The following is a 24918-nucleotide window of genomic DNA, read 5'->3' as shown; positions in this document are numbered from 1 at the left end:
CCAAGGGCAGAGGGGAACAGACTCAAGGACCAAGACATCTTATCTACAAACCGAAGCCACAAGTGAACAGTCAGTCCTCTTATCTCCTCACATAGCAGTAACAAGTTTCAGAGGTTTCAGTACCATCTAAGCCAGGTTTAGATAGACCTAGTTTATTTATTTTTTAAAGTAATCATAGATCTTTTTTATTTAATTAAATTTATTGGGGTGACATTGGTTAATATGATCATATAGGTTTCAGGTGTGGGTTTCCATGTTACAAGATCTGTATATTGCAGTGTGGCCACCAACCAAAGTCAAGTCTTCTCCCATCACCATATATTAGGTCCCCTTTACCTCCACCACCTTCCCTCTGGCAACCACCACACTGCTGTTTGTGTCTATGAGTTTCAGTTTTATATCCCACATATGAGTGAAATCATAGGGTTCTTAGCTTTTTCTGACTGACTTAAGTTAGCATAAGATTCTCAAGGACCATCTATGTTGTTGCAAATGGCAGTATTTCATCTTTTCTTATGGCTGAGTAGTAGTTCATTGTATATATGTACCACATCTTCTTTATCCAGTCTAGATAGACCTAGCTTATAAAGAACCTAATTTATAGCTTGGACTTAGAAAAAGAGAACGAAACCATTATTTTCTCTTGCCCAGTTTCCTCATACCCAGCTTCACACCTACCAACCAATGCTCCTCTGGGCTGGGGATCATACAGGTCGGTCTTACTAAAGAACTTCATAAAGAGAAGCCAAGCAGTGCCCCAGAGGAGCAGTGACCTCTGCTACCTTGTCGGTGACTTCAAAGCTCCAGTGGTCAATATTTGATCCCAATTTAGCATCTCACAGAGGATTTCCTCTTAACCCTAGAATAGTCTGACCTTGTTTCTTCTCTCTGGTTAATTATCCACAGAGACTAGCCAACAGACCAGAATACTGAACTCCAGTGCCCCAAGAGACAGGAGGCATTTTCAGTGTGAGACTACCAAAGGGGTAATTATTGAGCAGCCATAAGGGTAACCTATTTTGGCTCTCTAGTGAGTGGAGGGAGGACAGGGAACAGTAGTGCTCTTAAGCCCTTTGACACAGTGTCCTGAGTCTATTGTCATGAGGACTATGGGGACTTGTTTTGAAGTTGTCCTGACATTTACTGCTATAAGGCCAATGGGAAAGCCCAGCAAGCAAGTGGACTAAATAGTATGTCTCAGGAGCTGGCTTACAGTCTTTTTCTGAAAGTGGACAGGATTTGAGGAAGTGGGAAGAAAGTTAATGGAGTCCTGGCCTGGTAGCTCAATATGTTAGAGCATCGTCCCAATACACCAAGGTTGTGTGTTTGATTCCAGGTCAGGGCATATACAAGAAGCAACCAATGAATGCTAAATAATTGGAACAACAAATCTTTCTAAAAAAAAAAAAATCAATCAAAAAATAAAAATTTAAAAAGAAAGTTACGGGAAAAGGACTGGCATGGATAAAACAGCCAAGTGAGTTCTAGGGCCCAGTACAACAAAGTGCATGAGAACTGAAGAGGCCAAGGGAGAGAAGGCTGAGCACTGAGGTCATCTTGACCTTGAGAGGACCTCTTTAAAATAGACAAAGGCAATGGTGCCCTCTGGTGGCCAAGGATAAGTGAGAATGCAGCCTAAACTTAAACTACATCAGTAAACCAAATTCCTGTGTTTAAGGGATAATAGTTAAAATTTATTGAATACTTACTATTTACAAATACTATCTAAATGTGGTACTGGCATTATTTTAATTAACCCTCACAAGTCTAAGGGATGTAAGTAATATTAATATTTCTACAGAGGAGGAAACCAAAATTTAGATAAAGTATCCTGCTTAGGGTCATAGCTTGCAATTGGCACTGCCAGAATTCAGACTTAGGTTGGTCTCACTCCAGAAGCTGTATCTTAACTATTAAGCCATATTGTTTATATGGTGATGACTGTGAATTATCAACTGCAGCTTAGGAAGGGGACTTTTGAGTCATTGTTAACTATACATATCAGTACAATGTGTTTTTTTTTTTTAAATATATCTTTATTGATTTCAGGGAGAGGAAAGGAGAGGGAGAGAGAAAGACAGAAACATCAATGATGAGAGAGTCATTGATTGAGCCCACAACCTGGGCATGTGCCCTGACAGGGAATCGAATCCTGATCGCCTGGATCCTAGGTCGACGCTCAACCACTGAGCATGCCTGGCCGGGCCAATGTTTTCTATATTTAAAAATATTTTAAAAGATAAGGAACTATCACCCTGGCCGGTGTGGCTCAGTTGGCTGAGCGTCATCCATGCACCAAGAGGTCACCTGCTCGATTTCTGGTTGGGGCACATGCCTGGGTTGCGGGCTTGATCCCTGGTGGGAGGCGTGTGGGAGGCGGCTGATTGATGTTTCTCTCTCTCAAATCAATAAAAACACATTAAATATAATAAAAATAAAATCTTTAAAAAAGATAAGGAACTATATAATCTTACTTATCTGTAAAAACCTTTGTATACCCATACCTGGAATACATGATAAATGGTGATCCTCCCAGAATACTTAAAGATAGAGGACGTAGTGTTTTTTCACTATAGATTATTAAATCAGAAGGAATGCACTCAAACTTGGGAGGTAGTTTTTAAATGAAAGAAGTACTACTTTTCACAGCCATTGAGGACTATGTGGAGACTCCACTACAAGGAATGAGGTTTAACAGAAAGACCACTGGCCTAGGGATAAGATGATCACTAGGGTTGAAGTCCTGGCTCCCTGCTGATAAGCAAGCACAACCCCTTTGAGCTTAGCTTCTTCATCTGTAAAATGGGAGTAATATCTATTTCTTAAGAGTTGTAAAGTTAAATCAGAATGTGTATGTGCCTCTTATGTGAGTATTCAACATATGCAGTGGGTTCACTTATACATGGATTTTTTTTCAGTTAAATATACAGTCGGCCCTTTGTATCCCCAGGTTTCACATCCACAGATTCAACCAGACACAGATTGAAAACAGTATTTCTGATCTGCAGTTGGGAATTGTGGATGCAGAGGCCCAAGTGTACATATTGTTCTATGCCATTTCACATAAGGGACTTGAGCATCTGCATATTTTGGTGTCCATGGGGGTCCTGGAACCAGTCCCCCATGTTCACCAAGGGACAACTGTAGTTAAAACTTCAGAGTTGTTTTTTTTAAAAAATATATCTTTATTGATTTCAGAGAAAGGAAAGGAGAGGGAGAGAGAGAGATAGAAACATCAATGATGAGAGAGTCATTGATCGGCTGCCTCCTGCATGTTCCCGACTGGGGATCGAGCCCACAACTAGGGCATGTGCCCTGACTGGGAATCGAACCCTGATTGCCTGGATCCCAGGTCAATGCTCAACTTCTGAGCCACAGCTGGCCGGGCTAAATTTCAGAGATTTTGAACTGTGCAGAAATTGGTGCTCCTTACCCCCACACTGTTCAAGGGTCAACTGTACTAGTTCCCTTTTCCTTGCTACTCATCCCAGTTCTGCGGGATGAATTTTAAAAAAATTTAATTGATTTTTAGAGAGAAAGTAAGAGAGAGAGAAACATAGATATGAGAGACAAACATCGATGGGTTGCCTCCTGTACTTGCCCAGCCAGGGATCGAACCTGCATCCTAGGCGTGTGCCCTGACTGGGAATCAAACCAAAAGCCTTTCGGTGCAGGGGATGACACTCCAACCAACTAAGCTACACAGGCGTGGGCTTGTCCCTGCTCTGAATGCTTTTTAACAGCATTCCTTTGAAAATTATTTTTAAAGGACTAGATTTCCACATAATAAATTTTCCTAGTCACACCCAGATCTCATTTAACACTGGCTTTAGGAATGTTTACATTCTATCATTTTACTGATAAATTCATTTAGAAGGCATCTAAAGCTTAAAGTGTAACCAGATATGAAAGGTTGAGTATATGCTCTATCAAATACTGGGCTAGAATAATTTGTTATGGTGAGCCTCCAGAAGGGTTTAGATAAATTCATGGATTCCTAGTGGTAACCTGTGATATGAATTAAGAGATATACAAATATATCCTCCTAACCTCTGAGGATCAAGTCAAAGACAATAACGTCTGCCCTTCCCTATGTAGGACACATCCCAGTGTACCAATGGCAAAGACTTGGGCTGGAGAGTTCTTAATAGCTGTAACTTGACACACTAGTGAGGTTACATCTCAAGTAATTTATTACCGATTAACATTAAATTTATTTTATTAAAATTTGTGAATAATTTTCTTTTTTGTAAATTAAAAGTTTCAAGTTCCCCATATGAGTACTCTCACTTATATTTCTGATAAGCTTTCTGATAGAAGAATAAGAAGTGTTTAGACACCAAGCAGGCAATGGACAGAATTCTGGGTATATGCGCAGGGGTATGAAGCAGGTGAACATTACTCATGTGCATCACAGAAGACAAAAGGTTAGTAACAGCTGCTCTGGAAAATTGATTTGAAAGAATATAGATTTTTTATGAATGATGAGAGAACTTAATACTAGACCTTGAGTTTAGTTGTCAACTAATTTCAGGGTACTTGCTCTGAGCTGCATCATGTGTTAGATTTCACAGGGATCGTGGTATGAGAAAGCTTTGTTGAACATTTATTCTGTGTAAGGTAATAAGAGGAAAAAAGACTTAAAATAGAAGCTAGCTCACAGCTATATCAGATCAGATTAACTCTTGGAAACATGAGCTTATACTAGATCCAGTTGGTCACAAAATGTATAATAACTTCAGGACCTGTGGTTTCTCTAGGCCTTAGTTTCTTCATATGTAAAATGGGCAGAGGTGAACTAGATGACCCCCAAGGACCCTTTAGATTTTCAAATGCTTAATTTAAAAAGTCTTTGAAATGTTTATTCAGGTGTTCTCTCTCTCAGGCATTCCTGAGACTGAAATGTTCCATTTCAAAACGTAAGACAGCCACACCTCAGAATTAGGGTATTTAAAAAGCTCCTCAAAGAAGGTATCCTTTGTTTTCATCCCAATGCCCCAGTACAGAATCTCTACATACAGAAAGTGAGGACAGACTTATAACCGAGATTGACAATAGCTAGTGATGGAGATGAAAAAGGTATACTTTAGTGTTGCTGTTGGTATCAAATCTAAAACTGCAGGCCATTAAATAACATTCCTTACCTAATTTCTCCCTATCTGATAAAGCCCTTACTTTTCAGCTGAGTTGATCACATCCATTTCCCCCCTCCTGCATGCTCTTGTTGATCCCTCCATCTGGAAGGGCAGGGAGGGAAGAATAATGCATGTCCATTATTTCCTTTGAGACCAAGCTCTGTCTTACTTTATGTTTCAGCAGTATGAATACATGTAATTTCTAGAATCCTATGCTGTCATACTCTTACTTATGTTCTCTTCCTTATTCACAGAGGGTCTTCTCTCCACAATTAAACTTTAAACCCATTGTATTAAGTAGGCACTGAATAAATGTTTATCTAGTTTGTGAGTGCAGCAGGAATCTCAGATGGCAAAAGAATGAAAGCTTCAGGCTCCTCCTACCTTCATGCTATGCCATTCCCAAAGCTCTTCCTTCCCTTCCCTTTTCTTTCCTGTCTGGAATCCCCTATCTTCAAACCCAATCTAAGGGCCAATTATGGGCATAAAAAGACAACACAGTTCATCCTTTTGGTTTCATATTTTTTTCAGTTCATTTCAGTAAAAACATAATATAAAAGGCATTGCCACCTTTTCCCCTCCTGGGGGTGATCCACCAAGCTTGTCAGTCCGGGCGGCTCCAGTGGTTCATAGCTCATCATGCGATATGTGCAGGGCATGGTCACATAGATCTGGAAACAGCACATAACAGTTTGAAAGAAAATGTCACTCATATTGATATATGCCACTATCAAGAAAATACCCCAAAATCAAATTGATACATATACCAACTATCATTTTTCAGAGGGGAGAGGGGAGAGGGGAGAGGGGAGAGGGGAGAGGGAGGGAGAGAAACATGGATTGGATGCCTTCTGTACATGCCCTGACCTGGAATCAAACCAGCAATGTTGTATGCTCAACCAACTGAGCCACTCTGGGGGGGACAGAGCATGTCCTTTTAAATGACAAACATTCCCATTTATCCTCTCACCTGTACCTTAGATGAAGGAGTCACAATTCTGAAAGCTGACAGGAAGAGAATACATAGGAACAACCCAAGTCCCTAAGCCATGGGTAAATGGAAGCCAACTCTTGAGCTAGTATCAGGATTGGAGGTGGAGGTGACTTGCTAGGGAATGTGCCAGAAGGTAAAGCTGTGAAGACAGAAGGTCAAGTGGGAGCAGCTTACCTGTTCGCTTACTACAAAGTTTGTCTTTAACATTGTCAGCCTCTCGAGAGAAGAATTCAATGAGTTCATCCTCATATTCCTCCACAATGCTCTCACACTGCCAACCCAAGGGAGAAACGAGTTAGAGAAGGCAGCATGAAGAGGCTTCTTGCTTCTGACTTGAGCAGAGAACAAGGATATTAACCCCATTTTCCCCTTGGGCTCTCCATAACTCCCCTAATTTCTAAGAACCAGCTACCCACTCTCATAGCTCACCACAAACTTGAGGGTGCCACTGATGTCTGAATCAATTCGGATGCCCTGTAGGTCCAGTTCATTGGATTCTCCATTCCGGCTCACTACACGTATGTAATTCTTGCGGTGGGTAGAAGGGTCAATTTGTTCCCCGTATTCCTTCATCCGGTCACAAACCTCCTCTAGCAGCTCTGTGAGGTGGGCCTCTGAGCGAGCATAAGGCACCTAGAAATGTCCTCAGCCTTGGGTCACACTTTTACCTCTGTACATTAGTAATTTACATCCTTTTTCTTCCAAATCTAGCTCAACCAGCCTATTTAAAAACAGTATAGGTTTATTTCTGTAATTCCAAAGTGCTTTCAAATACTGTATATGGCCTTATTTTACCTCATTATATAATCCCAAGAAATAAAACAGGAGTCATTAGGTCCAAATTATAAACAGAGAACTCTCTGATTAACCCTAGCCAACTGTGTTCTTTCCCTTTGAATTGCAGTAATTTTTATGGATGTAAGATAGTGATTTTTATGTGTGTGTATTAAAATGAAACTAAAACCTGCCCTCAGTAGGAGAGCATCAGAAAGGTAGTGTAGGCTTTGAAGATAACTATTAAATCATTTCACAAGCATTACAACATTTACATTTATTTATTATCCACTAGGTACAGCTTTGTTATATGTGTTATGTTTTCAACTAAAATAAATTTCCTAAATATAAGGATGAGAACTATTTCTTTTTTGAATGAATGTTTGTGTGAATATCACATGGCCATAGTGAAAACATGAGTCATGTGGATTAAGGATGTGGAGAAGGGGGCTGATCAGACAAAGTATCAAGGTGTGGAGCCAAGAAGCAAGTGCATAGGGTCTAAGTCTCCAGCCTCTTTGAAATGCTACAGCCCTATCTTTTAGATACCTCTCTGGGTCAATGTTTTCTTCATTTCTATTAAACCAAGCTCCTTCTTAATTAGTTGAGTCCTCATTCAAAGTCAGAGTGAGCAACTTTATTTGGGGAAACAGTAACAGTTACCTCCACCACTGACTGGCTGCCATCTGGATTGATTCGGAAAGAGCCCATCTGAATGGTCTTCTTGGGATCCACCTGGGCAATTTCCCACTCTAGTTCATCCACCAGAGCCCTGCAAGCTGGTGCAGGGGGAGAGAAAGTGGGGGTTGGGGGAAAAGGAATCAACCTAGTGATTTCCATTCATTCTTATCCAGGCTTTGGATCTCTGGTCCTCCCAAGGCTCTGCATTCCCCACCCTCCCTCCTTCCACTTCTCTTTGTGTTTTTACCTCCACAGTGTAGATCCTGGCTCCTCCGAGCCCAGGCAGTTCCCAGCAGGGCCCCCAGAAGCAGGGCCAGCCAACCCCAGCCTTTCATCTTTAACATAATGGGGTTGCTCCACCTGGGTTTGGATTGGAATAAAGCATAAGTATGAGGGCCCGGCTCCATTCCTTATCCCCCAACCACCCCTCATCCCAAGGCCTACAAAGGCTTCAGTGTGATTCTGGTTCTACTTTCCAGGAAATGGCCGGATACAAAGGGTTTCCTCTGTTTCGGCGCTAGAGGACCCAGATTCCCCCGGGCCGGAGGGTTAGAGCGCGAGCTCAGGACTTGGGGCTCAGCCCCAGACACTATGTCGACAGGGGAGGCCCTAGATGTTGGTACTTCAGCGTCTTCTGCGTAGGGCTCACCGTGCTATGTGGCAGCTACGAACGGAGGTTGAAGATTAACACAGGCAGAGAGAGAGCAAGGAGAGCAGCTCGTTCAGGCCAGGAGGCAGCGAGGTGGCCGGCCCGGGAGGAGCACACTCAATAACTAGGGCCTATTTGAACGCAGCACCGAAGATTACTACATCCCCACCTCCAGCCTAAAAACTATTTACTGTGGGGACCAGTCCCCTTTCTAAGGACCCTGCCATTGCCTTCGCTCCAGTCCATCCCCGACCCTCAGCGCCACTCGCATCCGTCCCACCTCTGCTCCCAGGGCCGCCGCCGTGGCCCAGGCGCTGAAAGACGGTCGGTCTCTCACTTTAGATCTCGACCCTAGCACCTGGCTGCAGAGGAGCGTGGCTGTCCGGGCTTCTCCAGAGCGCTCCGGCGCTTTTCAGACACGGGGTGCCCCGGCGACCGCCTGAACAGTTCCCCGAACCCTAAGTGGACGCCTAAGCGGGGCTCCGATTCACTGCGGTGCAAACCGCACGCCAGAGTCGAACCGCAAACCCTCCCATCTACTCTCGCTCGAACAGGCAGCTTAGGAATGACTTCCAAGCTACGAGGACCCCAGCGGATAGCAGAAGGACCCAGACTTGCGTGGCGAGCAGCCCCACGTGACCACTAGGGGTCAGCGGAAGAACAGGAGTGGCCTGAAGCAAGGACAGATCCTGGAGTGGTGTACGGAGACGGTCAGGCGCATGTGTGTCAGTCTACGTAGGCTAGGACCTTCAAAAACAAAGGTGCGCTGACAGCCAATAAGCAGCCCTAGTTTCAATACCCAGGAAACTACCCCTCCCAGGAAGCATTGCAGCACCGCACAGCTCTTACGTTAGTGGCTACCGGTTTTAAGATATCCTGGGACCAGTAGTTTGTCAGTTTCCTCATTCACTTACCTATTACAGTTAATGGCTAAATCCTACTATAAATCTTAAAAAAATCCAACCTGAGAGTACTAGGCAGTCACAGCAAAGACCTAACCTTGTCCAGAACAGACATAATTATACTCCTCCAACATCCTTTGTCCTCCAGAGCTTTACCTTCATTTCTAGGTGGGAATTTAAAAGCCTTAGGTTTTCCCACTTGTACTAACTAGAAAGCCAACACAGAGGAAGACCAAAGTCAGAGAACCCCACACGAGATAGGAGACAGTCAATAATATTTTTTATTTTATTTTATAAAACATGCAGTTTAAAACAAAACTTAAAAAAAGTACCAAGAAAACAAAACTTGGGACAGGAGAGTGGAGTGGATGGAAGACAGATGATTCTCAGCTGTCAGCAGGAATGAAGCCAGCAGCCCAGCTTTGTCTTGGACCCAAAGACCCTTTTGGCAATGATGGTGTTGGCAACACTGGTTTGCTAGGGCCACCAAGACTCTGCTGGCTTCCTGGCATGCTTCCAGCAGTCAGAGACTTGAGCTAAGTCTTGAACTACTGTTGTATCCAGTCACTGTCCAGTACTTCAATCCTTAGCCAACTAGGAACTTAAAGTTTTGGCTCCAGATTCTTCTTTGCCTGGATATCAATCACCCAGGATATTTATTAATACCAATTACTTTCCATCTTTCTGTCCCACTGTGTTTTGCAAAGGATGAAAAAGGAATCTGGCTGCTAGACCCTTTGCAACAATTCTGCTGCATTCCAGTTCTATTAATAGCACCATCTGTAAACCCTGAGCAGGTTCAATTCTGGAAGTAGACAGGGTATAGCCATCTCCCAGTTCTGAGGCCACAGAACACTGAAGGGAGAGGCAGTTCATTGGGAGAGGGTGAGGTCAGAGTGCCAGCACTGAGGGAAAAACAGCTGCATCTGTCAGAGACAAAACCAAGAATATTGACTCTTAAGGTGAGTGGAGAAAAAGCACCTGGGATCCTTCTTAGGAAGGAAAAATGCAAGAGAAAAGAGGGCTTGGACCTGCCCTAAACATTTTAGAATTGGGCAAGAGGAAGTTAGGACCAGTAGAGAGTCTCAATAACAAAATCTATTTCACTGATTGTTGGGAGGATTAAGTGCTCTGTAAACTGTTAAGTGCTTTACCAAGTATATAAAGTAGGAGTGGTACTGCTGTTAACATCATCATCATCATCATTATGGTGGGTATAATCTTCACATGTGCAATCAAAACCCACCCAGTCCAGTTTCCCTTGTCCCATCCCAGGCCTTACTCTTGGGACTTGTCTGGCCCTCAGGCTCAGGAACCTTCCAGTCCATCTTTCGGCCCTTCTCGTAAAGGCCCTTGAGCACTTTGTGAAAGGACTCAGGCTCAGTACCATTTTTGCTTAGCTCCAGATACTTTCGGTAGAGCTGAAGAGCTGTGCGAGCATCCTCAATACTATCATGGGTCTCTCCTTGAATCTTCAGGTCTGGGGGAAGTAGAGGTGAAATAGTTTGAGACCTAGCAAAGGAAGATAAGAACATGTCCCCTACTCACATCCCCAACTCCCAATAAACAACCACAAAAATCTGACTGCCCTTAAAGGAAGGGGCCAAACATCATCCTTGGTGCTCAGAAGGAATATTGAAGCTAATTAAATCCATTATTAACTTCACCACTAACTCAGGGTCCTTCCTACTCCCCTTAGCCCCTCCAACACCTCTTCCTGCTCTTAACATCTTGCTGACCGGTCACTACTAACTTGCTAACTTGTGTCTACACTTACATTAATTTAAGTAATATTAAGGTCTAAAAGCAATGCAGAGTTTTAAAAGAGCAGAAAAGTAGCCGATCGCAAGGGCGAGTTCTGGCTCATAAGAGCTGGTCAGCAAGGTGTTAATGAGCACCACAAGGGCCTTCAAGGCAAAGCAACTCACCCAGAAAGTACCAAGCAAGGAATCGCAGGGAAATCATTCGTTTTCGGGGCATGTGAAATAGATAGACAGTGTCAAGGACTTGGTCCTTGGGCACCTGGCAGGGATAAAAGAATGGGAGACTGAAGGTAGGGAATCCCATAATTTTCCATTCCCCAAAAGTACAATGTATACCCTGAGGGGCCCACACTCAAAGACTCTTAAAAGAGCCCTGCCCGAACCATGAGGTTGATGACCCGGAAGTCCTTCTGCAGACCATGACCCACAAACTTGACTCCAATGTCTATGAGAAAACGAAGTTTTAAGTAGGTAGACTTGAGAGTTGTGAGGTGCTTAGAGGAAATCTTGGCATCGAGATCTCCTGGCTTTATCCCTGAGTATTGAGTCAAATAATCCACCACCTAGGGATAGAGAAAAGGACAAGTTTCCCAGGAAGCAAGGTACAATCCCCGTACCACTCTTTTGTGGGTTCTAGAGCACAAGGTCTATCTCACTTGCACTTCCATATCCTAATACCTGCTCCTGGGTAGAGATGTAGTCATCAATGAAGGGGATACCCTCATTGGGTCCCTGGCCCCGAACACAGGTAATCCTAGCTACTGACATCTGGCTTGGTTTGATGGTAGACTTGGTGCCATCACTGCGCAATTCTGCTTCCTCCTACGTGAGAAGAGTTAATAAGGAAATTAGAGAAATGCCTGATTCCTAATATTCCCCAGAGTTCTGTTTCAACACCCCACACTTTTGGTCTTGGTTACCTCATTAAGGGTGACAAACTCGGCATCCAGGCCCACCAGGTCCCCAACCTGTGGCATCTCATTCAGCATCAGTGGAATAAAGGTAGTATGTGTTTTCCGCTGCTTTCGTGCTAGTGAGGCTTCAGCCATCAGGACACTTGCTTCAATAGGGTTCTTGACTGGAAGGGAGAATCCAGAAGACACATTGCTGGGGACAGGGAAGTGATCAGGTGTGGGAAGCACAGGGTAGCTGCCCAGACACCAGGTCGACACTGTGATCCCTCAATAATTAAAGCATAGCCCTGGCCGGCTTGGCTAGGTGGTTAGAGCATCGGCCCACAGACTGAAGCGTCCCCGGTTCAATTCCAGCCAAGGGCACGTACCTCAGTTGCAGGCTCAATCTCTGGCTCTGGTCGTGTGGGAAGCAAACAACTGATGTGTCTCTCTGGCATCAGTTTCAACATCTCCCTCCCCCCCCTCCTCCCTCCCTCCCTCCCTCCCTCCCTCCCTCCCTCCCTCATCTCTGAAAAGCAATGGGAAAAATTTCCTCCAGTGAGGATAAAAAAATAAAAATAATATTAAAGCATATGAGTAAAGAGATCATGTTTGATGAACAGAGCAGGTAGATGGAACAGGTAAATAAGAAAATTATCAAATGTGAAGGGAAAAAAAGTCATCAGAAAGAATAAGATTTTAACTTTGGACTTTAGCTTAGAAGATCCAGAAAAATAAGGTTACAGAGAAACTATGGTTTAAAGGGACTTAATAAGGAGTTCATCACCAAAAGATCTTCACTTGATAATAATGATTAGACTCAATATCATAACCTTAGCCACTCTGATCAGACTTTTTTTTTCTTTTTTTAATTTTTAAATTTTTTTTTTATCAGACTTTTCTTCATCACCTCTTCCCACTATACCCTCAGGATCTCCAGCTTCTAAATTTAAGGACTTATGAGCAGGAATCTCTGTAGTTTCCCTGTAAATATTAACAATGGTTGCAGATCCTAATATATTTTTTTAAAGCATGCCTTTTTTTAAAAATTGATATTTTTAGAGAGAGGAGAAGGGAGAGAGGGAGGGGGAGAGAGGGAGAGAGAGAGAGAAAGAGAGGGGAACATCAATTTGTTGTTTCACTTATTTATGCATTCATTTGTTGCTTCTTCTATGTGCCCTGACTAGGACTGAACCCGCAACATTGATGTATCAGGACAACACTCTAACCAACTGAGCTACCTGGCCAGGGCACAATTCCTAATCTTTTTTTTTTCTTAAATCCTCACCCCAGGATCTTTTTTCCATTGCTTTTCAGAAAGAGTGGAAGGGAGAGAGAGTGAAACATCGATGTGAGAGAGACACATTGATTGGTTGCCTCCTGCACTTGCCCCAACCAGGGCCAGAGCCTGGAACCAAGGTATGTGCCCTTGGCTGGAATCGAACATGGGACCCTTTAGTCCATGGGCTGATGCTTTAATCACTGAGCCAAACCAGCTAGGGCATAGATCCTAATCTTTTTTTTTTTTTTAAATACATCTTTATTGATTTCAGAGAGAGGAAAGGAGAGGGAGAGAGAGAGATAGAAACATCAGTGATTAGAGTGTCATTGATTGGCTGCAGCCCACAACCTGGGCATGTGCCCTCACCAGGAATCAAACCCTGATCGCCTGGATCCTAGGTCGACGCTTAACCACTGAGCCATGCCCAGCCGGGCGAGATCCTAATCTTAACAAGCTGCTTCCCAGGTCTTTTCCTGAAGATCTAAATTGGCCACACCTTGGGTCTACTCCTGTACCACTTACTGTTCAGGTTGTATTTGGAATTAAGATTCCTTTTGGTGTAATAAAGGATAGCAGGCACTTTCCAATTCATGTCAAACTGCACAGCTTCATGCTATAAAAGAGAAAGCACTTAATGGCCTACATATATGCCCCTTTCCCCCAAGTCAGACAGAAGATAGGACTCAGGTGCGACTGTTAGCTCCGCTAATGCTTTTTATTCTTGAGAACCCATCCCTCCCTCCTAAATTTGTCTGACATCCTCTAGAGCACTGAGGATGAGGATGCTAGGAAAAGGGGAGATGAAAGGGGGAATGCAGTGTGTTACAACTAACCTTATCAATAGGTTCAATAAGAAAGTCATTGAAGAGATACCACTGCTGGTGGGTAACGCCCTATGGAGATACAGAGAAACACTGATACCAAAGTAATAGCTGGACCTCTCTGGCTCAGACTGAAGGTAAGGACAGATCTGGAATTCCATTCTGGCCACCACCAGGACTGTCCCTGCACTGTATTACCTCACTCACCTCTTTGCGTTGGTGGTAAGTCTCTCCAACTTTGATGTGAGCCACCAGGCTGCCCCCTGTGCGTGAGTCCAGGATGTGTACCACAGTAGCCATCAGGTCATACACATAGACACCATGTTCCTCCTCTGCCCTGGCTGGGCCCCACTGTGAGGGGGGGTACCCAGGCTGCTAAGCTAAGTTTAAGGATGGGGAAGAAAGGGGAATGGGGATAGAGGGACAAGGAGTTTGGGGTATGGAATGGGGCATGAGGGTGGGTAATCTCCATCCTAGCCCATCTATGACTCCCAGTGATGAACTGAGTGACTCAAATACTCAGCCTTATTCCCTTTCTTTTTCCTGTACTAATTTCCACCTTCCCCCTGCCCTGCTTCTGCCCCATCCCTCTATTCCTTAGTCCCCCTCCTCTTCCCAATTTTCCAACAACCTGCATCTCATCCCCATCAGTCCAATTGCAAACATCCAGTCCTTTGTTCTTGGTCATCTTCATGCGAATAGAAAAAGGAAGCCAGACATTCTTCAACTCCTCAATGGAAGGACACATCAGCATGCCCTCTGGACTCCCTAGTTCCTTCCTATCAGGACAGGAGAATTAGAAATTTGTTCTGAGGAGATCTAGCCAGTGACAAGAGGAGCCGCTGGGTAGTTCAATACTTTGGTCACTCCCAAGACAGTACCTACCAATCAGCCAAAGCAAACTCCTTGTTCTTGGAGATTTCCCCACTGTGTTTCTTTATTGCCATCTTGAAGGCAACCTGAACACAAAGGGAAAAACATCTGATTCCTCAAGAATATTAATTACATATGGAGATTGGTCAGAAGAGGGAGAAAACTAAAAAGTACTTCTTAAAAAACAAAACTCCTAAGACTGTTTCTAACCCCAGTCCTTACCTCAGCCTGCATTCTCCAGAAATCAGCTTCTTTTAAGCTGTTCACTTCACAATTGATGACAAGAATATCTGGCAGATGGCGGATGTTGCGTGTCTGAATCTGAGAGGATAAAACAAACAAGGGATAGCAGGGAGCCTACGGGGAAAGAAACCTGGACGGGAACAGTAAAGCCTGGATCGGCATCCTCAAACTGGGGTCTTCCCACTCCCTGTAGATCCCTGGATGGTAGTGCTCACCCAGCCAGCCCCAAATGAGACCATGGCTGAGTCCTCAGCATGGCAGGACTCTAGTCCAGTGCCATAGCCCACTCACCGTTGGCTGGTACTTTTCGCAGTTGTCACACCAGGCCTGCGTATTCTGCTCCAGGCAGATGCTTCGCTTTAGCACCTGAGCAAAGTCACAGTTCTTCCCGGTTTTATCTGTAGGGAAACTGGATACTTCACTCCAGGTTCTCCCTTCTATCCACTGTTAGTGTTAGCCCCCCAACACCCTCTCCTTGATGTTACAGGACATTGGGGGAGCCTTCCCATCCCAGCTGTAGGGTATACCACTGTTGCTACCCTCAGGGTAGGAGAGCGTGAAGAGCAGGGTAGATGAGGCTCGCACAGTCTCACTGCCACAGCGGCAGAGGCTGCAGTTCTCCATCTCACAGCTGAACAGCTGCCCAATGACAGAGTCCCCCGATGAGCAAAAGCTGCTAAGAGTGGGGAGGGCAATATATGTGCACTGAGGGAGTTATGAGACCCTGTAAGTCATAGAGGGGCGTGTCATGGTAGCTTTAACTATTCCTGTTCCCTTTCCATACCTGTTTCCAGCACCTCGATAAGCCTGGGGTACTTCCAGCTCCTGCATATCCTGATGCAGCTGAGTAAGAATGAAACGATTCCACCTCTGGATGAGCCTGGCCAGATTGCCCTTGCCTGAAGCCTCATCTGAGTCAGCCAGGATCAGACCAAGGGCTGAGGCCTCAGGAATGGTGCGGAATGCCCGAAGAAAATTACTGCCCTGGAATCCAAGAAGTATGTTGGTGGAAAGAGTTTATTTTCTCTTTTGTGGCCATTTGCACAACAGTGTCTCGGCCTACTATCTACCTCCCTTCCTCTTCTATCATCCCAGGTCTCCAGGCACTGACCTGACAAGGGTCACCGCGGGAGAGGTCCAACATGTGGAAGAGGAAGCCCAGCTCACATGCCAGGCAGAACTCCTTCTGACAAAGGTGGTTCTGGATTAGGCAGCGAACAGGCTCCAGGAAATAGAGCACCTGGAGGGAAGAGCAGGAGAAATGACACAGGCAACTGCTACAGGAGGAGGAGAGATTGGAAGGTTAAGCAAGCTGGTGGAGAATCCAAAGCAGGAGTCCATGGAAGAAGTGGAGTTCACAGACTTGAAGGCTGAGGGGTAAAAAAGAATGGTAGAGGGGCCACCTTAAAGTGGGCCTAGTTGGGAGACATGGAAAAAGAGTAGGAGTCATGTGGCCAGCAAGCACGTTCAAGTGGCAGGAATACCCAACCTTACCTGAATCATGCAGTTACAGTAAGCATTGGGGATGTGGGGCTCCAATCCAGCAAACAGGGTCTTATTGTAGTGTTTGAAGTCAAAGTCTTCCAGCCCTAGCTTGGAGTATTTGATGGTTACCTGAGGCAGAAACAGTTTAAGCAAGATGAAGATATCCTCAAAGTCCCCTAGCCATAACCCTCCCCAAAACCTCCCTCCCGAGTCCAGCGTGGTAGGTAAAGTTTCCCGACTGACCCCCTTCCTTGGGAACCTTTCCCTACATCCCAGAGGGGTCTTTCCTTGGTATTCCCCAGCACCTTGCGGTATTTCTTAGAGACCATGTGGAGATGTGGCTCCTCTTCCCGCCCTATTGGTGACTCAGTGACCTGGCTGAAGCTGTCAAATTCACTGTCTGACTCCTTGAGTCGGTAGGGAATCTAGAATTTTTAAAGAGAGGCAACCTTGTTGGGTGTTTTAATCATCTTTGTTCCCACAACACTGAAACAGTCACCAAGTCTTCAACCTAATTTCATAGGGTTTTCACCATTCACTGCTTCTTTTTATTCTCATTGCCATCAACCTACCTCATCACAGCTGTACAACTGTGATGGCTTCCACGCTGGGCTCCCCACATTCACTCTGTCCAGCATAGTGCTGCCAAACCCCCAGAATGCCCCTTTTAGCGCATTACTTCTTCCACTATATATACACACACACACACACACACACACACACACACTCTCTCTCTCTCTCTCTCTCTCTCTCTCTCTCTCTCTCTACACACACACACACACACACACACACACACTCTCTCTCTCTCTCTCTCTCTCTCTCTCTCTCTCTCTCTGAATTTCAAGGCCTCACAATCAGGCCCTTTCCAACCTCAATCTCACTACAGTGGTACCTCGGTTTTCAAATGTGATCCATTCCGGAAGACCGTGCTAGTTCTGAAATGTTTGAAAACCGAGGGATCCACAGCCAACAACTGGGCCTCAGGATCTTGCCCTCAGCAGAAGCCGTGTGGCATGTTCGACTTCCGAGGTGTGTTCGAAAACTGAAGCATTTACTTCTGGGTTTACGGTGTTTGTAAACTGAAATGTTCATCAACAGAGATGTTTGAAAACCAAGGTACCACTGTATTTCCCAGCATAACAGCTGCTCTCGCCAGACTGGTTGGTATAGTCCCCATTAGATACCCATTTTGCAATTATGCCTCTTGAGACCTTTACTAACACTGATTTCTCATCTTTAATATGCTCTGCTGTTACTATCTACTTACCCATCTCTCACCTCTCCAGCTCAATATCAACCTCTCTCAGTATGTCTGCTCTGACCACTCTAGCCCAAAGTAAAGTTTTCCCTGCAAACAGCTCTGGCAGTGAATGCTTATAACATTCCTCTAGCACGTAACAATAGAACACAAATAATTTGTTATGAATAGGTCTTATTTTCACCAACCAAATACTAAACTTCTTAAGAGCAAGAACCCTACCTTCTATGTCTCTGAATCCTCCCTAACACCTAGCATAGTAGCTTCAATTTAGTAGGCTTCAAAAAACCTTTTCTGACTAAAAACAAAAACTACTGAGGATTAATAAAGGAAAAAGAGAGGAGAAGTGCCAGTGGACTGGGAGTGCTGGCCCTCTCCCCTCTGAACATACCTGATTACGCAGCCTAGTGCGGGGGTTTGGTGCATAGCCAATGAAGCCCACCTTCTTCATGGTGCGCAGAATCTCTGCATCCACAGGGGGTGCTCGCCTATAATGGAATATAGTTCTAAGGCTTAAAGGTTGTGGTGTTTGCCCATCAAATCCCCAACCCCCAAGGGGCCAAATAAAAAGAAGATACTGAAGGTAGACAAAACCCAGAAAAGTAGAATAACAGGGCTTGTAGAGAATTCCTATATCTCAGCCCTTTCCCCACACCCCTTTTGACCCAGATGTGAGGTACAACCTGGGAGCCGGGGCAGAGTTGGCAGCAGGCCAATCAGAGAGAAGCGTGTCTGTAGTGAGTGGGACAGGGATGAGGGAAAGAGGCAGCAAGTCCTGGCTCCAGTCCAGAGGAGGCAGTGAGTCCACAAGACAGGGCAAAGCAAACTCGGTCTCCCGGGAGTAGGGATTGAAGGAAGGCTCAGGGGAATCAGTCCAGAGGTGTACACAGCCCTCAGAATCTCCAAAGGCCAGGGCCTGCTTGCTGGCTGACACATCAAAGGTCATCAGCAGAGGCCCCACAGGATTCACGTGAAAGATGTCTGCTGGGTTGGCCAGGCCTGTGGGTTCACAAAACTGGCATTGCCCTAGGAGGGAGAAGGAAACCCACTGAGCGAGCTCTGGAAGGTGAAGGGAGCCATCCTTTTATGCTCCTCCTCCCCTCCTCCCCTGGTATCATGGAAAGATGGACCCCAAATCCATGCCTAGAGCTAGAGAGAATACCATCTGATACTTTCCCATAAACCACAGGGAGGTTTGCTACATAGCAAAGAGCAGTTCTAAAGCTGTTTTGCCTGCTCCACCTTTTATCTTTTCCTGTGTTCACACACAGGGATAACAAAGGCTTTAATCTCTGACCAAACCTAATTGAGACCTGGAGACCCTGGTGAAAGGTTACTTTTTCCCCCAACAAAGAGGTTCCTGGGAGTATACTCCCTCTGGTGCCTAGTCCCCCCTTTGCTATTAGCCTCTCTTACACCATCTTACATCCCCTTCATACCCGACTGGGAGATGATAGCAAGCCGAGAAGTATACGTAGGGATGAAGCGCAAGAAGGCAGGATCCACATGTACTTGAAGTGGTGTGATGGCACGCATCATGCGCAGATCATACACCTTTAGGAAACGGTCACAGGCGAGGCCAGTGAGGCGGCTGGAGAAGCCACAAGTGGCGAGCAGGTTGCCATGCACGTCAAAATCTGACAGACTCCCTGAGAAAGCATCGAACTCATGCTCCACCTTAAAAGTACGAAGGTCTCGCAGGGAAATCTGAAGAAGAGATAACCTGGTTATCTGCCAAAGCTGTTATCAGGAAGAGTAACTGCTACCTCCCTAACCCTGTGAGGCTCCTACAAAAAGAACTAAGGCTCTAGATATGGGCAATTAAAGCACAGAAAAGGCAAAAAGAGAAGCCAAGAGCTGGAAGGGACCCCAAAGAGAACTTGTTTACCCTTTTGCTCCTAAGGCACCTAGTTACAACAGAAAACATCAGGCTGAAAGACTAATCTCATAGTATAACATGGCTGGACAGGAACTTCATTCACTCCTCCCTTCCTTCCAACTACAAGTAAGTACAGCAGTAGGAAAGGCTGAGCCTAGTCACATATCTAGTGAAACAGGGCCATGGTGGGAGGAAAAATGGAACTTAGCCACCTTGCCAGATGTGTGGCCACAGAAGAAGAAGCGGTTTGTCTGTCTCATGATGGTGACTCCAGGTGTCTCGACTGCATACTGGGGAGGGAAGAAGGAGAAACCAGTGAGAATGATTCTTCCCACAAACCAAAAGAACAGAAAGGTGACACACACATCTTAGGCATGTTCCCAGCCCAGGTATTACCCACCGTCCCCACCACAATAACCTCAGACCCTGCTTGAGTCTCTTCTGCCCCAGGCTTATACCTTCTGAGTCTCCTGGACAGTGTTAAGGTCAATCTCCAATATGTGGTTCTGCAGTCCACCAACAAGCAGCGTGCTGCTGTCAGTGAGCAGGAGACTGTGCATATCCTCACTCTCATCCAGCCTATGGGGGAGAGGAAAGGCTAAGGAGCCAGGGACTTGAAAGTGTCCGATCCTTTAGCCTTCCCATTCTATTTGGAACCCTCTTTCCCAGTCCAGAGCTGAGAAGCCACTTACAGATAATCAAATATAATGAGGCCTCCACGGGCCATATACTTGAGGTTGTTCTTGGTGAGAAAAAGGATACCATTCTCCAGGCTCTGGATCTGCCGAATGTCATCACTGCCATTGACCTGAAAGGATGAGTAGCGCTCCAAAGTTGGGCCAAAAAATGAAGTGGCATGACCCTGTAGGGGACAAATAGATGAGACACCCTGAGTGGAGAGGCAGGGCCATCCCATATACAATTCAGGAACTAGATGTCACTCAGCTTGTTTCCATTGTTGTTTCCTGGTCTTTCTGGCTAGCAGTGACTAAGGCATAAGGCTAAGCACCAATCTTAGTGATAAACACACTGAAAATACCATCTTATGTTTGCTTAATGCTTCACAAAGTACTTTTGTAAACTGTACCTCACTTTATCCTCACAATGACCCTGCTGAGTAGATAATGGCTCAGCTGGTTAGAACAGTGTTCAGAAGGTCAGGGACGTGGGTCTGATCCCCCACTGGCAATCTGGCTTTCTTATGTTCCACAGTCAAGTCTTAATCTCTACCAGCCATTAGAGAAATGTGTACTGTGGGTCACAGGCTGGAATAGAGAGAATAGGAGCCACGCTGGGCTCCTATGTCAATCACTCCCGGCTTCTCTCCTGACTCTTAGCACATACCCTCTTTATGTGCTCTCCTTCTGACCACTCTTGAAACATGGTTATCCCCAGCCCACTATCGTCTCACTCTACTTGTCTTCCCTGGTAATCTCACCCATTTTCAAGGTTTTAACCATTCATTTCTAAGATGATGAATCCTAATTTCCTTCCCTAACCCAGACCACTGCCTCAAGCTTCAAACTCATACATCCAAATACCTACTAAACATTTCTCCTTCGATACCCCATGAGAACCTCAAACTCATTACGGCCGAAATTAAATTCACCACTTTTACCCCATTTCAAATTTTAACTGTATTCCCTATTGTACCATGATCTACCCAGGGGACCAAGTCACTGGTAGTCAAGTCTTGTTTATTTTACTTCCTAAATATTTCCCAAATCTCTTCTCACATATACATCTCTACAGTGCTTCATTCAGGCCTTCATCATATTTTATGTGAACTACTACAACAGCCTGCAAACTGATCCCAGATGGTCCCATCTTGCCCCCCTTAAATCAAACTCTGTACTGCTACCTCAGTAATCTACCAAACTTGGAGACCAGACCTTGTCATTCTGGATAAAAACCTTTGGTGGCATGGCCCTAGCTGGTGGGGCTCAGTTGGTTGGTGTGTCATCTCAGACACCAGAAGGTGGTGAGCTCAATTCCCAGTTGGGGCACACGCCCATGTTGCAGGTTTGATCCCCAGTCGGGATTGTGCGGGAGGCAATGGATCGATGCTTTTCTCTCACTTGGATGTTTCTCTCTGCTTCCCTCCCTCTCTGTGAGAGCAATTAAAAAAAATCTTTGGTGCCTGACTGGGCGTGGCTCAGCGGCTGAGCATCGACCTAGGATCCAGGCGATCGGGGTTTGATTCCTGGTTGGGGCACATGCCCGGGTTGCGGGCTTGATCCCCAGTCGGAGGCCTGCAGGAAGCAGCCGATCAATGACTCTCTCATCATTGATGTTTCTATCTCTCTATCCCTCTCCCTTCCTCTCTCTGAAAGTAATAAAGATATGTTAAGGAAAAAAAAAAATCTTTGGTGGCCTAATGGATCAAGTTCAAGCTCCTTTAAGAAACAAATGGGGTCTTCTAGGATGTTTTTCCCCCAGATATCTGGATGGCTCCCTTCCTCCCTTCTAGATGGCTTAAAATGGGAGTCCTGGCCTGAACCCAGGTCTCTACTCAAATGTGACTTTATCAGAGAGACCTTCCCTGACCAACTATCTAAAATAGCAACACCTCCTATCCTTCAGTACTTTAATACCTTTACTTCACTTTATTTTTTTAATCTTCACCCAAGGATATTTTTTCCATTGCTTTTCAGAGAGTGGAACGGAGAGAGAGAGAGAACAACATCCATGTGAGAGCAACACATCGATTGGTTGCCTCTTCCATGAACCCCGACCGGGGCTGGGGATCGAGAGGTATGTGTCCTTGGCCAGAATCGAACCCCGGACCCTTCAGTCCATGAGCTAACGCTCTAACAACTGAGCAAAACCAGCCAGGGCGCCACTTTATTTTTCTTAAAGATACTAAGCAGCACCTGATATACTATAAATTATTTTTGTTGCCTTTTAAAATGCTTACTCCAGATCTAGACTCCAGAGCAAGGTCTGGCACCTAGTAACTCAAAATACACTGGTTGAATGAAGATATGTCTAACTCTTCAGCTTCATCTTCCATCCAGTAAAACTTGTTCGTAATTCCTGTACTCTGCAATCACTATGCTGTGTGATATACTGGGAATCTTTGTTTATTCCATTGTTCTTGCCAAGACAGCATTTTCCTCTCTTCTTCACCTGACTTCTACTCATCTTTTAGGACTCAATTCAGGTGTTACTTCCTTCTGAAGGTCCACTGACTCTCCTTTATGCTCATCAGCACCCAGTAAATATTTTCACACTGGCATTTAGTACTTTATATACTAAATTCATAATTATTAAGCCAAGCAGTTTAGTTTCTTCTGAAGTACCATGAATTATCTGTTTATATGTCTTTTTTCCTCATTGTCTTGTAAACTCCTTGAAGGCAAGGATTATGCTTTATTCAGTTTAATTCCCTGGGCCTAACATAGCTGTAGATGCTGCTCACTGAAATGAATGTATTACAAAATAAAAAATTCATTCCGTCTAATGGAAAAACAACTCATACCCTATGGAAGGTACATTAGTAAACAAAGGCTAGCATGTTATTTCTTCCAAAATCTTTGGGCTCCTGGCACACTGGCAGTATGGATACACATTTAAAAAAATCAACATTGATAACTGCTCTCAGAGATTAAAATCAGCCAGAGAAGACAGAATCATTCCATGTAAAATATATAGAAACATACATTAACCATTCTATAATTTAAAAAAAATGGAAAAGTGAGGAGGGGCATTAGAGATTGGATTTGGATGGTTACAGACTAACAAGATTAATCAAAGCATGGAATGGACAAATTGTGGTAGAAGTGGGATGCCTTCTAAAAAGAATACCTATGTAACTTTCTCCACTCCCTTCCTCATGGTTTGACTTAAGAGACCCAGCTAATTCTCATCACTTCAATTCTGGCTCCCTGCAAAGCAGCTAAAACTAGATAAAACACATCCAACATCTCCTTTCAGCCCTTACAAAGGGGTACAGTTCTTACCCCGTGGCTTCCCACCCACAGCATCTCCTCGTGCAAGTCAAAGTGGGAGACGGAGACAGGTACACCCACTTCAGCCACCACACTGTGTAATTCAGAGTAGACACCTTCCATTATGTGCACTGACTCCTGGACGGGAAGAGCCTCCAAGGCCACTCCCTCTGGGTCCAGCTCCACATTCTGTAGCAGACTTGGGTTCAGGTGGGCATCCAGGACAGGGTCCAGGGCAGAATGCATGGCTGGGGCATACTCTGCCAGTCCAGGGTCCAGACCCTCGAAGTTCATGATGACGACTGCAGCAGATCAGACCCGTGTCACACCCTACTTTGTCACAGCCCCTTTAAGATGCCTGACCCCAACCTTCAGCAGGACGGCACCAGTGGGCATCCTGGCCTGTAAAGGGAAAGAGATAGCTAAGTCAGGTACTTGTAAATAGTGTGCTATGTGTTATCTAGAGAGGAGGAAGATAAATCAGGCAGGGGATAGAGCAGGAAGGAAGGGGATGGGCAGCGGGGCAGAGATGGGAAAAGTATCCTCCCTTTCTCATCTAGGCCCTCTGTGGTCCCCACCCTCCACCCTCCTGTCTAACCTAATCCTTGACTTCCTTTTCACTTCCCTTCAGGCCTGCTCACTTGCCTGGTTCACCCCTGAACTGCAGCAAATACAGGGGTAGGAATTAGGTAGAGGGGGCTACCGTGCTAGTTCCCAGAATTAGGGCTGGGGTTGGAGAGTTGAGAACAAGATAAGGCAGTTTCCCAGAACCCTCTGTAACGTTACCAAGGGTTCTCTGGGGGACAATAAGAATGGCCAGTTACCCACAAATTAGGGTGGGGGTAGGGTGGCGCGATAGAAATGGCTAGTTACCCAGAATTCCCTGGGGGAACCAAAGAAATCAACTACCCAGAATTCTCCCCCGGAGGTGGGGAAGAGAGGGTTTAGGGCAGGGGTCAGATGTGTTCCTAGGATGCTTTCGGGGATTGGGTCATTACCAAGATTTCTCCATGGCGGATATTTTGGAGCGCGTGGAATTAAAACGAGTAGGGGGAGAGCAAGCGCCGTCAGCTCCGTGGGAAATTCCAATTTCCCCAATTCTCCCCCGCGCCTCAGGCTCAACCGAACCCTACGACGGAAAGGAGGCGGACTCCCAGTCTCAGCTTCCAATCAGGAAGGGCTTAGAGCTCACCTAAGCCAATCAGAAAGAGCCAGGTTCAGACGGCTCTGCGAGAAGAGGGGTGACGCAGAGCTGGGCAAAAACAAGGGTTACGGCGCGCCGACGGGGACAAATATAGTCAGGACCTGGCTCTGTTCTATGTAAAAAGTGACCGCT

General features: G+C 45.3%; 2 protein-coding genes across 12 annotated transcripts; both read right to left on the bottom strand.

Moving 5' to 3' along the window:
• Positions 1-5202: 5202 nt before the first annotated feature.
• CNPY2 (canopy FGF signaling regulator 2) lies at positions 5203-9042 on the bottom strand. Of its 3 annotated transcripts, XR_013998115.1 has the most exons (7): positions 8514-9027; positions 7832-7944; positions 7567-7682; positions 6559-6762; positions 6304-6400; positions 5706-5806; positions 5203-5237 (listed from the first exon to the last, which is right to left on the bottom strand). XR_013998115.1 is itself a non-coding variant. In XM_081127289.1 (6 exons), the coding sequence occupies exons 2-6, from the start codon at positions 7926-7928 to the stop codon at positions 5763-5765; spliced, it is 558 nt and encodes a 185-aa protein (XP_080983415.1). In that variant the 5' UTR covers positions 7929-7944; positions 8514-9042; the 3' UTR covers positions 5637-5762. The 3 variants fall into 3 exon arrangements, 2 of the variants coding, with proteins under 2 accessions (XP_080983415.1, XP_080983416.1); XM_081127289.1 differs by lacking the exon at positions 5203-5237 and having other exon boundaries at positions 5637-5806; positions 8514-9042; XM_081127290.1 differs by lacking the exon at positions 5203-5237 and having other exon boundaries at positions 5637-5806; positions 8234-9034.
• Positions 9043-9398: 356 nt separating this feature from the next.
• On the bottom strand, positions 9399-24711 carry PAN2 (poly(A) specific ribonuclease subunit PAN2). 9 transcript variants are annotated; one of them, XM_081127363.1, is made up of 26 exons: positions 24581-24711; positions 23595-23984; positions 20325-20494; positions 20091-20211; positions 19845-19922; positions 19193-19460; positions 18437-18779; positions 18145-18241; positions 16801-16920; positions 16505-16624; positions 16122-16250; positions 15795-15994; positions 15550-15686; positions 15302-15408; positions 14990-15088; positions 14780-14853; positions 14526-14673; positions 14102-14245; positions 13907-13966; positions 13596-13686; positions 11819-11976; positions 11577-11720; positions 11282-11461; positions 11064-11157; positions 10418-10615; positions 9399-10061 (listed from the first exon to the last, which is right to left on the bottom strand). In XM_081127363.1, the coding sequence occupies exons 2-26, from the start codon at positions 23874-23876 to the stop codon at positions 10027-10029; spliced, it is 3597 nt and encodes a 1198-aa protein (XP_080983489.1). In that variant the 5' UTR covers positions 23877-23984; positions 24581-24711; the 3' UTR covers positions 9399-10026. The 9 variants fall into 9 exon arrangements, with proteins under 9 accessions (XP_080983489.1, XP_080983487.1, XP_080983483.1 ...); XM_081127361.1 differs by having other exon boundaries at positions 15538-15686; positions 24581-24706; XM_081127357.1 differs by having other exon boundaries at positions 14102-14269; positions 15538-15686; positions 24581-24696.
• Positions 24712-24918: the final 207 nt, after the last annotated feature.

The sequence above is a fragment of the Miniopterus schreibersii genome (assembly GCF_964146895.1).
Source record: "Miniopterus schreibersii genome assembly, chromosome: 2".
NCBI classification, from domain to species: domain Eukaryota; kingdom Metazoa; phylum Chordata; class Mammalia; order Chiroptera; family Miniopteridae; genus Miniopterus; species Miniopterus schreibersii.
The sequence above is the reverse complement of the archived record's forward strand: the minus strand, read 5'-3'. Positions and strand labels throughout refer to the sequence as shown.